The 13,218-nt window shown below is 41.9% G+C and overlaps 1 protein-coding gene across 16 annotated transcripts in view; it reads right to left on the reverse strand.

The window, feature by feature from the left end:
- Positions 1-7,958: 7,958 nt before the first annotated feature.
- The window catches only part of ash1l (ash1 (absent, small, or homeotic)-like (Drosophila)), a 45,631-nt gene continuing 40,371 nt past the window's right edge, over positions 7,959-13,218 (reverse strand). For 12 of the 16 annotated variants that reach the window (XM_090208396.1, XM_021571626.3, XM_036952505.2 and 9 more), the window contains 6 exons: positions 12,796-12,886; positions 11,937-12,075; positions 11,647-11,819; positions 11,366-11,532; positions 10,548-10,992; positions 7,959-10,401 (listed from right to left, as the gene is read on the reverse strand). In XM_090208396.1, coding sequence (XP_090064522.1) covers positions 10,310-10,401; positions 10,548-10,992; positions 11,366-11,532; positions 11,647-11,819; positions 11,937-12,075; positions 12,796-12,886 — 1,107 coding nt within the window. In that variant the 3' untranslated portion in view covers positions 7,959-10,309. The remainder of the gene's footprint in view (positions 10,402-10,547; positions 10,993-11,365; positions 11,533-11,646; positions 11,820-11,936; positions 12,076-12,795; positions 12,887-13,218) is intronic. The other 4 variants (XR_016488462.1, XR_016488461.1, XR_016488460.1 and 1 more) reach the window with 2 other exon arrangements.

The following is a 13,218-nucleotide window of genomic DNA, read 5'->3' on the forward strand; positions in this document are numbered from 1 at the left end:
GCCACATGCCTCTTGTGTCTGAGCCGTTGAATTGAGATTCTACTTTGTCTCTGTACTGGCGCTTAGCTTGTTTGATAGCCTTGCGGAGGGAATAGCTGCACTGTTTGTATTCGGTCATGTTACCAGACACCTTGCCCTGATTAAAAGCAGTGGTTTGCGCTTTCAGTTTCACACGAATGCTGCCATCAATCCACGGTTTCTGGTTAGGGAATGTTTTAATCGTTGCTATGGGAACGACATCTTCAACGCACGTTCTAATGAACTCGCACACCGAATCAGCGTATTCGTCAATGTTGTTATCTGACGCAATACGAAACATCTCCCAGTCCACGTGATGGAAGCAGTCTTGGAGTGTGGAGTCAGCTTGGTCGGACCAGCGTTGGACAGACCTCAGCGTGGGAGCCTCTTGTTTTAGTTTCTGTCTGTAGGCAGGGATCAACAAAATGGAGTCGTGGTCAGCTTTTCCGAAAGGGGGGCGGGGCAGGGCCTTATATGCGTCGCGGAAGTTAGAGTAACAATGATCCAAGGTCTTTCCACCCCTGGTTGCGCAATCGATATGCTGATAAAATTTAGGGAGTCTTGTTTTCAGATTAGCCTTGTTAAAATCCCCAGCTACAATGAATGCAGCCTCCGGATAAATCGTTTCCAGTTTGCAGAGAGTTAAATATCACTACGACAACTGTTGATAGCCAGAGCGAATTTACCAGCTACGTCTATCTACTCTGAATTCAGAGCACTCTCATCTGTGTGTGCCAGAGAGCAGAATAACTGAAGAATTCAACATATTCAACACCTGTTGAATATGGCCGGTGTCAGTAAACGTTGGCAAAAAAAAGTGTAAATTGTTGCCAGCGGCTTTAACAGCTCTCGTTGGTGGTAGGAAGCGTAGACTAAAGCGCAGTGTGGATAGTGTTCATGATACTTTTTTTTTTTTTTTTTAAACACTCAAACAAAATAACAAAAGCGAAAACAAAAGTGCACAGTTCTGTCAGGCTAAGACACTAAACAGAAAACAAGATCCCACAGCATAATGGTGGGAAAAAGGGCTGCCTAAGTATGATCCCCAATCAGAGACAACGATAGACAGCTGCCTCTGATTGGGAACCACACTCAGCCAAAAAAACAAAAAACAGAAGACATAGAATTTCCCACCCGATTCACACCGTGACCTAACCAAACATAGAGAATAATAAGGATCTCTAAGGTCAGGGCGTGGCAGCGGCACAGTTGCAGTCACCAACGTGCTTGATAACATAAAAACCAGCTCTGCTAGTGCGAGTTAAAATGGTCAGTGATCTGTTCTCTCATTTGTTTCTGGAATTAGCTAGCAAGCTAGCCAACATTAGCCAGTTAGCTTGGGTGCTTGATTGTTGTTGTTAGGACAGAACACTTGGATCAAAACAAGAAGAGATGGGTGGGGCTAAAGTTGAAGAGGGTGTGAACGATGCTGAATGGGTGTAGACAAAAGAGTTCTCCAGTAGGTATCAAAACAAAGGCAATTTTCTCAAAATTGAGGTTACAAGTTGATCAACTTTTAATTACTTTCCCATTGTTCCTCAAATCCAGTGTGTGATATAGCATTTTGTAGCTCTGTGTGTCTGCTTTTATCCAATGTAAAAATCACCCTTTCAAATGTTGCTACATAAGACCAAATCAAGGCGGTCGGTCACATATGAACTCTACCTCAGTAAAAGCTTTGAAATTGTTGCAGGTTGCGTTTATATTTTTGTTCAGTGTAATTTAATTCCATACTCAAAAGAAAACAAAAAGTGCTAGTGCAAAGTCTTTTTTAAGTGTTGAACAGAAAGAGAACACTTATTTTTGTTTAGTACTTTAGTACCACATGGACACCACAGAGCGTGTAAACAGGCTGTGTGAACGGAAAAGCTTCTGAAAGGCACGGACGGTGCTGCTGTCTGGAGCTGCTGTTTCTGTGTGTGTTTCTCAGTTTCAACAGAAGTAATTTAACTTGGCTAGTCAGTTGTTGTACCATTAGAGCCAGCCAAAAGTTGGCTAACATTAGCTAGCTAGCTCACTAATTTTAGCTTTTACTTTTGCCTCAATCACACTAGACCTGAATCAAACGATGAAACCAGTGGCTAAGCGATTGAAGACCGATATTCTGACGTTCTTTGACAGCGCAATGTGAATTTTTATTAGGGTCAGTATAGCAATGTAATGTTATTGATCGGCTAATTTCCAAATTTTCACACTGACACAGTTTAAGAAGCTCAACAGGCCACACTGTCAGGGTGCACAGTCAGTACGCAACACTATGCTCATCATGTCTTAGCAGGATCAGATGGTGACAGATGTCCCAGCAGGGTCAAACAGCCAGGGAAGACCAGTCTACACAGCTCAGGTGAATCTTGCAGTATATTATAACAATCAGTGAATGGATTCAAAGTTCCATCTTGAGTTGATGGGTAGGCTATAGTCTAGGATCTGTCAATGATGGTCATTTATATTTTTAAACCATTGATTCTATTCATGGATAATAAAATGTATAAATGTACACCAAGGGAATTCTTTGTCATGCCTCATCTGAGCAGGATCAGATGGTGATAGGTCTCAGCGGGGTCAGGCAGCCAGGGAAGACCAGTCTGTGATGGAACTGAGGTGACCTTTTGCAGATGCAACACTTTATTCTCTCTGTGTAGCAAACACTGGACAAGCCAGATGCTTCAAAGATTGAAACTATTTTAATACAGTCTGACAAACCTGACGTTGATTTCCAAACTGTATCAAAGGCTGATAGAGGCTTTTCCCGATGACACAAAACATGTCAAACAAAAATGTGAGGAAGACCTGGGAGACACTATTGATGATGAATGGATACAGATATGTTCGAATGCCCAGTCATGTTCATGTCATCTCAGACATAAATGACTGCAGTTTAAGACCATCCATAGAACATACTTTATGCCAGTGAAACTGAATATTATGCACTCAGAAATGTAATTCCTTTGCTGGAGGTGTAAAACACAAAAGGGAACATATTTGCATGTTATGAACTTGTGAAGGCTGGCTGAATACTGGCAAAGAGTATGTTATTTTATCTCAGCATGTCTACAGATTCTCTGTTCTCCCTGTTTTTGTTTGTTTGGAAATGTTGATACTGGAGACTGTTATCTGAAAAAACTGTGTAACCTAGGATTTATAGCAGCTAAGAAATGCACTGCCATTAATTGGAAGGTTGGTTATCCTCCCACAATGGATGGAAGAAATGTCAAGTTATGTATTTGATTCATTAAAATATGATGGGTATAGTGTGCAACTTTCATATGGAATACTATATGACAAAAGGGGTCTGTACTGAAAACATGCAATTTTTTTTTTTTTTTTAGTCCAGCAGTTGCAAATAGTTACATTTTTTTGTGCCTGTCTCAGTGGACTAATCCATTGAGGAAGCCGCGGGGATGACACGGTCCAGGAATACGGGGATTGTGGCTCAGATGCAAAAGGCATGTCTCTCTCCAGAATGCGCTCTCTCCCGTCATTTTCGTGGGTATTCATTATTTCATAACTTAATTGTATGCATTGTTTGTCTATCAATTGCCCATTACATTTATCACCAGTAGTAGCCTACATTAATTGTTAATTCCCATCATTTCTAATCTGCGATGTTTGTCAAATGGTTGCGGATATTTCTGTTAATGCATTGCACCCTTGATCACTAGGATCCACTTTTATAGATAATATAGTGACACACATTGTGCAAACAAACCAACCCTTGCAATATCAACTGGAATTACATGTCTATTGCTGAACTTTTTGTTGACAAAATAATAACTGAAAGGGAAGAGTCACTGACAAACATGGTTACAGACCCAACAACATTATAGGCCTGTAGTATCCCCTCCTCGTATAGAAAAGCATGAGCTAATAATAATACACAAGGGAAGCAAAACAATGAAATACATAATTCCAACATTGCCTAAAATGATGATTAAGATACTAATGAGATAGAACTATATTCGCAATATAACCTATGAAATGTACAAACAATGACATAAGGGAATGATGAGCGGATAAGAGGCAAGACGTAATTTCAATTAAGACATTAATGAGTGAGAGTTGAAATGCCCATTTTTGTTCAGCACTTTTGAAATGGAAAGCTTAAGAATAGGCCTTACAGTATTCTCCCTGTACACCGAGTCAGAACTGTTGGATAAATAACGGGGGCATATAAGCAGAAAATGAAATCTCTTACAATATTCAATGACATTTCAGGGACCAAATTCTTATGGTGAGACATGGGCTACTACCGAACAGTTTACTACACAACATACATGTAGTATTGCTTTCTTAGTTACACAATACATATCCTGGCATATAGCAGCATTGTTGGACTCAACGTTGTTGTGCTGTGCTCACATGAACAGGAAGGTGGCGCGGGGGTCTTTCTTGTGGGCAAACTTTGTCATCAACCTTTGTCATCAAAGTCTGGTATTCTCTGGATTTATGGTTCTTTCAAGACAACTGGGAACTCAAAAAAAATTATCATGACGTCAGTGATCTTCAAGTCAAAGCTTTAGAAAGAGGACATAGTTCCCAACTTGAAATTCCGAGTTGGATGACCGTTCAAAACGTATTTTCCCAGTCGGAGCATGTTTTCCTCCGAGTACCAAGTTGTCTTGAACTCACTGAAGTCAGACGTTGGAAGTTTCCAAGTTCCGAGTTGTTTTGAATGTGGCAGGAGTCATGCTGGATTGATAGAGTGGTCAACGTATTCAACCCTTTCTGGCCCATGGTGTTGCATGTGAATTATCCTTTCAAGCTTAGAAAAGAGACCCTTTCAGACAGATGTTTTACATTTTTAGACTTGGACCACACACCCTCTCCACCGAAGAGCAAGCAAAATAGTGATTGCTTTGCAACTCTTGCAGTTAGCCACTGATTCCTTCCATACCAATCATTGTTGAATTTAGGATTTTGTACATGTGCAATTTTTATGTCCAATGGCCAATGAGCAGCGTTACATTTTATCTACAATTTCTCGGCATATTACAAGGATAGAAAAGGATTTGCCAATAGATTGCCGACGTAATTAATGATGATGACTGTTTGTCTAGCTAGCTAGCTTGCATGCTAAGATTTTCAAAGTATGACGTTGACATGATCAGTCCAATCAAAGCTACAGTAGATATAATGTCCTTTTATCTGTGGACAATGACCTTGAGCCTTCTTGGACGAGCACTTCTAATGTAAATCTATAGCAGAACCCAAGGGGGCTTGAACTTAGAACCCTGAGCCAGTCACAGGGCAACTAGAGCAGATTGCCTACACTCTGAGCTTTCTCTGGCTGCCCCTCCAACACAGGAAGCATTGATCACTGAAACACCTGCATTTTTGTAGCAGCCTTACTCAAGAAAGCAAGAGACCATGTTTGTATGCAGATACATTTTTTAAAAATACATTGTTTGATACATACCTTGATACAAACTGCTACATACCTTGAATTAATCTCAAAATAACATGCAGGGTCGCCACTGATTGAGACAAACGTTAATGGAAAAGGTGAACAGTGGATCGCATAGAGCAAAATACCGGTAGTTTTATCTAGCCTATTCACTACCGTGAAGTGGGTCCAATCCTAACTTGTAGGCCTATTTGCTATTTCATGAGTATGAAACCATCACACCCAGAAAATATGAGGAATTTATTATGCAATGATTATGGAAATGAAATAATCTTATTTTAAAACGCAAAGAAAATAGATTTTCGCTCTTCTCACTAAGAGCAAATGATTGCATCTTGTTATATTTAGCTACCTCTTTTGTTATGATATGTCATGATATGTTCCCCATTTGCACAAGACTACTAGGCTACCTTTGCCTTCTTGTAAATGCAATAGAAAGTGTGTGTACATATGGTCTAACGTTTGCGGGAAGTTTAACGCATTCTCAAGTCAAGTTCAGTTTTTATAAATGCCAACTTTTGCGTGAAAACTGGCGCGCGCATGTTTTGGGGTATATTTTGTGCGCACACAATGTTTATAAATGTGGGCCAATGTGATCTAACCAGTTGGGGGACGACCTGCACAACCTTGGACCTGGCCACATCCGCCCGGGACCTGGCCCAGAATAGGACGGCATGGAGATCTATTTGTCGAGGTGCTATTGCTCCAAGGAGCGAGTGACTAACTTTGCACTGGGACTTTGTAGACTTTTGAGTATGGATTTTAATTGAGACCTCCTTGGTTTCTCATTTTTATGGTTTGTGTGCAAATACCTGCTGAAATCTATAATTAAATTACAGTTGAAGTCGGACGTTTACATATACTTAGTTTGGAGTCATTAAAACTAGTTTTTCAACCACTCCACAAATTTCTTGTTCAGCTATAGTTTGGGCAAGTCGGTAAGGACATCTACTTTGTGCATGACACAATTTTTCCAACAATTGTTTACAGATTATTCACTTATAATCCACTGTATCACAATTCCAGTGGGTCAGAAGTTTACATACACTAAATTGACTGTGCCTTTAAACAGCTTGGAAAATTCCAGAAAATGATGTCATGGCTTTAGAAGCTTCTGATAGGCTAACTGACATCATTTGAGACAATTGGAGGTGTACCTGTGGATGTATTTCAAGGCCTACCTTCAAACGCAGTGCCTCTTTGCTTGACATCATGGGGAAATCAAAAGAAATCAGCCAAAACCTCAGAAAAATAATTGTAGACCTCCACAATTCTGGTTCATCATTGGGAGCCATTTCCAAATGCATGAAGGTACCATGTTCATCTGTACAAACAATAGTACGCAAGTATAAACACCATGGGACCACGCAGCCGCCATACCGCTCTGTCTCCTAGAGATTAACATACTTTGGTGCGAAAAGTGAAAATCAATCCCAGAACAACAGCAAAGTACCTTGTGAAGATGCTGGAGGAAACAGGTACAAAAGTATCTCTATCCACAGTAAAAACGAGTCCTATATCAACATAACCTGAAAGGCCGCTCAGCAAGGAAGAAGCCACTGCTCCAAAACAGCCATAAAAAAAAGCCAGAATATGGTTAGCAACTGCACATGGGAACAACGATGGTACTTTTTGGAGAAATGTCCTCTGGTCTGATGAAACAAAAATAGAGCTGTTTGGCCATAATGACCATCGTTATGTTTGGAGGAAAAAGGGGGAGGCTTGCAAGCCGAAGAACACCATCCCAATCGTGAAGCACGGGGATGGCAGCATCATGTTGTGGGGGTGCTTTGCTGCAGGAGGGACTGGTGCGCTTCACAAAATAGATGGCATCATGAGGGAGGAAAATGATGTGGATATATTGAAGCAACATCTCAAGACATCAGTCAGGAAGTTAAAGCCTGGTCACAAATGGATCTTCCAAATGGACAATGACCCCAGGCATACTTCCAAAGTTGTGGCAAAATGGCTTAAGGACAACAAAGTCAAGGTATTGGAGTGGCCATCACAAAGCCCTGACCTCAATCCTATAGAACATTTGTGCTCAGAACTGAAAAAGTGTGTGCGAGCAAGGAGGCCTACAAACCTGACTCAGTTACATCTGCTCTGTCAGGAGGAATGGGACAAAATTCACACAACTTATTGTGTGAAGTTTGTGGAAGGCTACCTGAAACGTTTGACCCAAGTTAAACAATTTAAAGGCAATGCTACCAAATACTAATTGAGTGTATGTAAACTTCTGACCCACTGGGAATGTGATGAAATTAATAAAAGCTGAAATAAACCATTCTCTCTACTATTATTCTGACATTTCACATTCTTAAAATAAAGTGGTGTTCCTAACTGACCTAAGACTGTGAATTTGTACTAGGATTAAATGTCAGGAATTGTGAAAAACTGAGTGTAAATGTATTTGGCTAAGGTGTATGTAAACTTCCGACTTTGCTTATAAATTCACCTGAATTATATTAAGGAAATCCAGAACACAATTGAACAATTCCTTTAAAAATGATCAAAAAGTCAAGGCAAAATAAACATTCACAATAATGTAGTGCTTTTTATTTAAAAAACAAACAAAAAAAAACAAATAGAATATAAAACAAAAAGTAAAAACCAACAGCATTTTCATGACTTTAGAATCATAATTACAAACTTTTAACGAGTGGAAGAAGTTGACAAACTGTACACATCACAAAATGTCTGCCAGTCTGCCCATTTACAATGCTTGCATCTTATTTTGTGATTGTCTAAAAATAACTAAACAAATCACACAAAACACACAAATAGCCTACAAGCACAAGCATCATATTTATGACTGCTATCACAAAAACAGAACCAAAAAGGAAGAACATATTTAGCTGACAGTTATACTTTTGTTTCTGTCATCTTTCATAATATCATAACATTTTTATGTTGGTTTGTTTTTTTAGTGTTCAACACTTTGCAGCAAAAACAAGGAGCATATTTTCTCCTCAAAAGTAAAATTATTGATATTAATTATTACAGCGACAGATGTAATTTCAGAGTCACTTATGTCCCAATGCCTTTTATGAAGTTCGTTTGACATTCTTCTTGCTCATGCAGTACATAGATGAATTTAATTTTTAGGGAACAAAAATTCAGTTAAAATTCTTATGTCATTCATTTAGGACAGTTGTGGTACATTTTACTGGACAAAAACACCTCTTCTTTCTCCTTCAAGCTTAAGTGTCTCGATTATAGTAATACAAATGGCAGACAATCATTATAATAATACATATGGGTCTGAGTTCTGTACAATACAATAATACACAAAATCTGTTATCAAGATATTGCTTTTGGAGACACTTCTCACATAATCCCAGTCTGTATATACATAACTTGGCACTGTACAACTTTCTGTCCTCTTTCTGTCAGTTTCTTTACTCTCTCGGTCTGTCAGTCCATCTTGATAGGACATTTCGGTCAAAGTCCCATTTTAAACAGAAGTGTTTGGAAAAAAAGAAATCTCATCAAATCACACAAATTATTTAAAAGTATTCTCCATGGCAACCAGAACACATTTGAAGAATAAAATGTACAGCTAGAATTCCTCCCTCCCAACAAATACCCCTCACAGAATATATGAAAATATGACCATCACGATACATTTTATGTTTCCATAATTTCCCATAAAATGTTAATTGCCATCAAGCCCTTAATTTTTTTCATTTTTTCTTCAAGAATTCTGGCAGATTACTGACACATAAATGTGCATACACATACGCACACACTCACGCAAGGCAGTCAGGGATCACGGCGCTCTAAGGCGTTACAGTAAGAGCCAGTGTTCCGCCACCTGACTTAGTTAAGCTGGTGAATCAGGTACTTCAGAAAGAGGGGTGAAGTGGACTGCCTCACAAACCAAACAAGACACTTGACTGACCAAAAGCGCACACTCCATCTTCCCAAAGACCACCAGCCATTCTCCCGTCCTTCCTTCTCTGTTCCTATATATATATATATATATATGTATATATATATATATATATATGTATATATATAAGATAATCTACTTATTAAGTTGCTTTTCAGACTGGATCATCCAATACTGTGTGTTAGTGTGTCTCGTTGATACATTATAGAGCGCCAACAATATCCATGGTACCAAAGTGCAGTTGACCAACCTCGTTCCTGCTGCTTCTCTCCTAGTTCATCGTCAACAGTGTATGCTTACTGTACACTGCATAGCCTCTGAGGATAGTCCTGGTACATTAACCCTACGTTTAGTTTGTCATCACCACTTAGTCCCACTAGGGTGCGCCAGTCTCCAGTGTTCTCATTCCCATTTGATGTTGTTTAAAAAATCGAAGTCAATATGAGTCTGTGGCTGCATGCCACAGCCATGTTCAGTACCACTTTGTTCCTTTATTTTGCTCATCAAAAATAATTGACTCAAGGTTGCACTGATGAGCCATGTATGGATAATGTGACACCTATGTAATTGTCTCTCTGTCCCAAGTAACAGGGCTGTCTTTGATGAATATATGTTCAATGCGCATTTTTAAGTGCATGGGGTACATTTTCCTATGTAAAAAAATTAAAAATAAAATATGCATTTGCATCGTACTTCAATAAGTCTGGGTCCACCCTCCTGAGAAGTCCTTGGGTCCCCTACAAAACCGTTATCAATGATCACGACTGCTGAGTGCACTGCTTCAAACCATTTATTTGTTGAGTTGTTTCATCACTTGAGATGAAAGGTTGGGGAAGAGGGGACACCACCTGAAGGGGCGCCAGAGAAGGGGACCAACCTTTTCACTTTGTGGTGACCTTCTCTTTGTAAATGTCGTCTTCCCTCTTTCCATTTTCCCCCCACCTCTCCCAAGTAAATGAAAGGGGAATGTGCTTGCCAGGTAAGTGGCAACATCATTTTCTACCCACAAAGTCTCCGAATCCAAGTGTCCGTCTACGTAATCGCCGTCCTGACCCCTCCTCTAGAAGATAAGTGACATCTATGGCTGTTGGAAGAAGAGAGAGAAGTTACCAAACACCAATGACACATTCAGTTAACTGTCTGATATTTCCCCTTCATCAACTCAACAGTTTCCATTCTTCATCAAACCACCCCTCTGTCGTAATACCCGTTTCCTCATTGCCTGCTCACCGTTCTTATTGGGTGTTCTGTGTAGCAGATCCAGCAGAATCTTGTTTAGCCGATCCCTTTGCGCCTCCCTCCTGCCCAGTCCGGAGTGATGGAGGGGTGAGGAAGACATGGAGGGGAGGAGCTCCAGCACGTCAACTCCTCTCTCTGCCGTACCTTCCTCCAGCTCCCTATGCTCCTCTACCTCCTGCCCCGCCTCCTCCTCTTCTCCATCCCTTGGCCCATCTGGTCGCGTGGGTTGAGCAGCGGTAGGAAGTGTGGGTTCTTCATGGGCAGTGTCCATGTCCCCTTCCACCACTCTTCGGTTGTCACTCTCCGGACGGAAGTCGTCACCCTGGTCGCATGGGGAAGCGTCGTCCTCACAGGCCCCTCCAACTCCTTTGGGCCGCTCGCTCTTCCAGGCCGAACGCCCCCCGTTCCTCTTGTAGTTGTCAGGAACGTAGTGCGGCTGTGGCGAGGTTGGAAAGGAACAAAGGCTCTTTAATTGGACTTACAAGTTGCTCATACAGGACTTCATTTTTGGGATTATTAACAATTTGTTTTACTAACTGTGTATAAAGCTGGACCTCAATCTTCTCTCTTAGGATAACTAACGGTTTGCAAAAACACCCACGAAAAGAACGGTGGGCACATATCAGTCGTCACTGGTGCCCAATCAACCTCTTTGACAAAACAACTTTGATACACTTCTCTAGTTGCACTCAATTCAAGCCCATAACGGAACCTTATATCAATACTACCTCATCAAACTAGCCTCACTAAAACTACATACGGACACTTCAATACAAACAACCCCCACCCCTCCTCTTGGACCCTCTTACTGAGAAGTCTCTCTTGGGGGCCAGCCTCTTGGGGAAGTGGTTGAAGGCGTAGGGCTTAGTGCACACGGGGAAGCGGTTGCGGTGGATCTTGTAGAAGAGGTGCGCCGACTTGTCCAGGCGGTAGTCGCAGATGTACACGTCCTGCTCCTTCACTCCTTTCGGCCGTCCTGAGAAAAAAACAAACGCACCACAGGTCAGGTTAGGTAATTATGTGTGTTAGCTCAGTGTGTTTGTTTTGAACTCCCTTACAAAGTGTGTGTGTGTGCGTGCGTGAGTCTCACCTTTGCAGTAGGTGTAGAGATCGAGGACGCAGCAGGTCCCGACCACGGCCTCCAGAGGGATGATCTCGTAGAGTGGCACACGGAACAGCTCGTTGTGGTAGAAGCGGCGCGAGGGCGAGTGGTGCGTCTCGTGGGGCCTGAAGTAATGATGGCCAAAGGCAAACCTCTCACCCCTACAGGGCACCCACACAAAGAGACAAGAGCGTGTCAGAGGCAAAAATACAGCAATGAAATCGCTGAAGTTTCTCAGCGCTGGCTCAATGGGCCGTTCCCTTTTCCCCCTCCCTTACTTTTCACTCTTCCAGAGTTTCTCGATGCGGAAGATGTCTAGCTTGTCTCTGTTGACATGGGACAGGAGACGGTAGGACTGCCTGACTGGCTGGCCCTCTGGGGTGCGTCTGCTGTCCCTCATCAGGTACACACAGTCACCTGGTCAGACAGGTTACATAACATTATCATGATTTTTATTTATACATTTTTTTTTAATGACCCTTTTTTTCTCCCCAATTTCGGGATTACGAACTTGTCTCATCGCTGCAACTCCCCAACGGGCTCGGGAAAGGTTGAGTCATGCGTCCTCTGAAACATGACCGACCAAGCCGCACTTCTTAACACTCGCTCGCTTTACCCGGAAGCCAGCTGCACCAATGTGTCGGAGGAAACACTGTTCAACTGACGACCGAAGTTAGCCTGCAGGCCCCCGGGCCGCCACAAGGAGTCGCTAGAGCGCGATGGGCCAAGTAAAGCCCCCCCCCCCCGGGCAAAAGCCTCGCCAAACACGGACGACGCTGGGTCACGGCCGGTTGTGATACAGCCTGCGATCGAAGCCCAGGCTGTAGTGATGCCGCAACACTGTGATATAGAGACTTATAGAGTGCTGCGCCACTCGGGAAGCCGGTACAAGGAACATTTATCACACCCCAAGTTGCTATACAACAATTATTCCTCGTGGCAAGCTGTGCAACTGACACAAAAACTCACTACAACATTGATGTGGCCTCATACATGGGGTTACGTCCGAAATGGCATGCTATTACCTATATAATGCACTACTTTTGACCAGAGCCCTATACTTCTGAGCAGGGCCCTGTTCAAAAGTAGTGCACTATATAGGGCATAGGGTGCCGTGGTTATAGTCCCCTTCCATACCTTGGTGCAGCAGCAGTTCGTCTCGCAGCAGACAGATGTAGTAGATTGAGCCAGACTGGGCGTAGCTGGGCTGGGGCAGCATTGGCACCTCCTGGAGCACCAACGGGATAAACTCAGTATAAACTCAGACTCTTTGGAATGAAATGTTGCCCATTCACATCTCATATGTTGCCTGATTGCAATATTTTATCTTGATACATTAATAAATACATACAGTACTCATATTGGCATGTTTACCTGCCTACAATACCCACTTTAGTGTGCGTAGATCACAAGCCCATTGTAAGTCAATAGAGCAAACTGGATAGCTAGCTAGCCACAAAGAATTGGTAACTAGCCAACCATGAAGAACTGACAGTCATCTACCTTGCATAACATTATCTTTAGGTAGTTTTTGCCTGTTAAACTAGCTGGCTAGTGCAG

Source organism: Oncorhynchus mykiss, chromosome 18, assembly GCF_057628025.1.
Source record: "Oncorhynchus mykiss isolate SJ-2025 chromosome 18, ASM5762802v1, whole genome shotgun sequence".
NCBI classification, from domain to species: domain Eukaryota; kingdom Metazoa; phylum Chordata; class Actinopteri; order Salmoniformes; family Salmonidae; genus Oncorhynchus; species Oncorhynchus mykiss.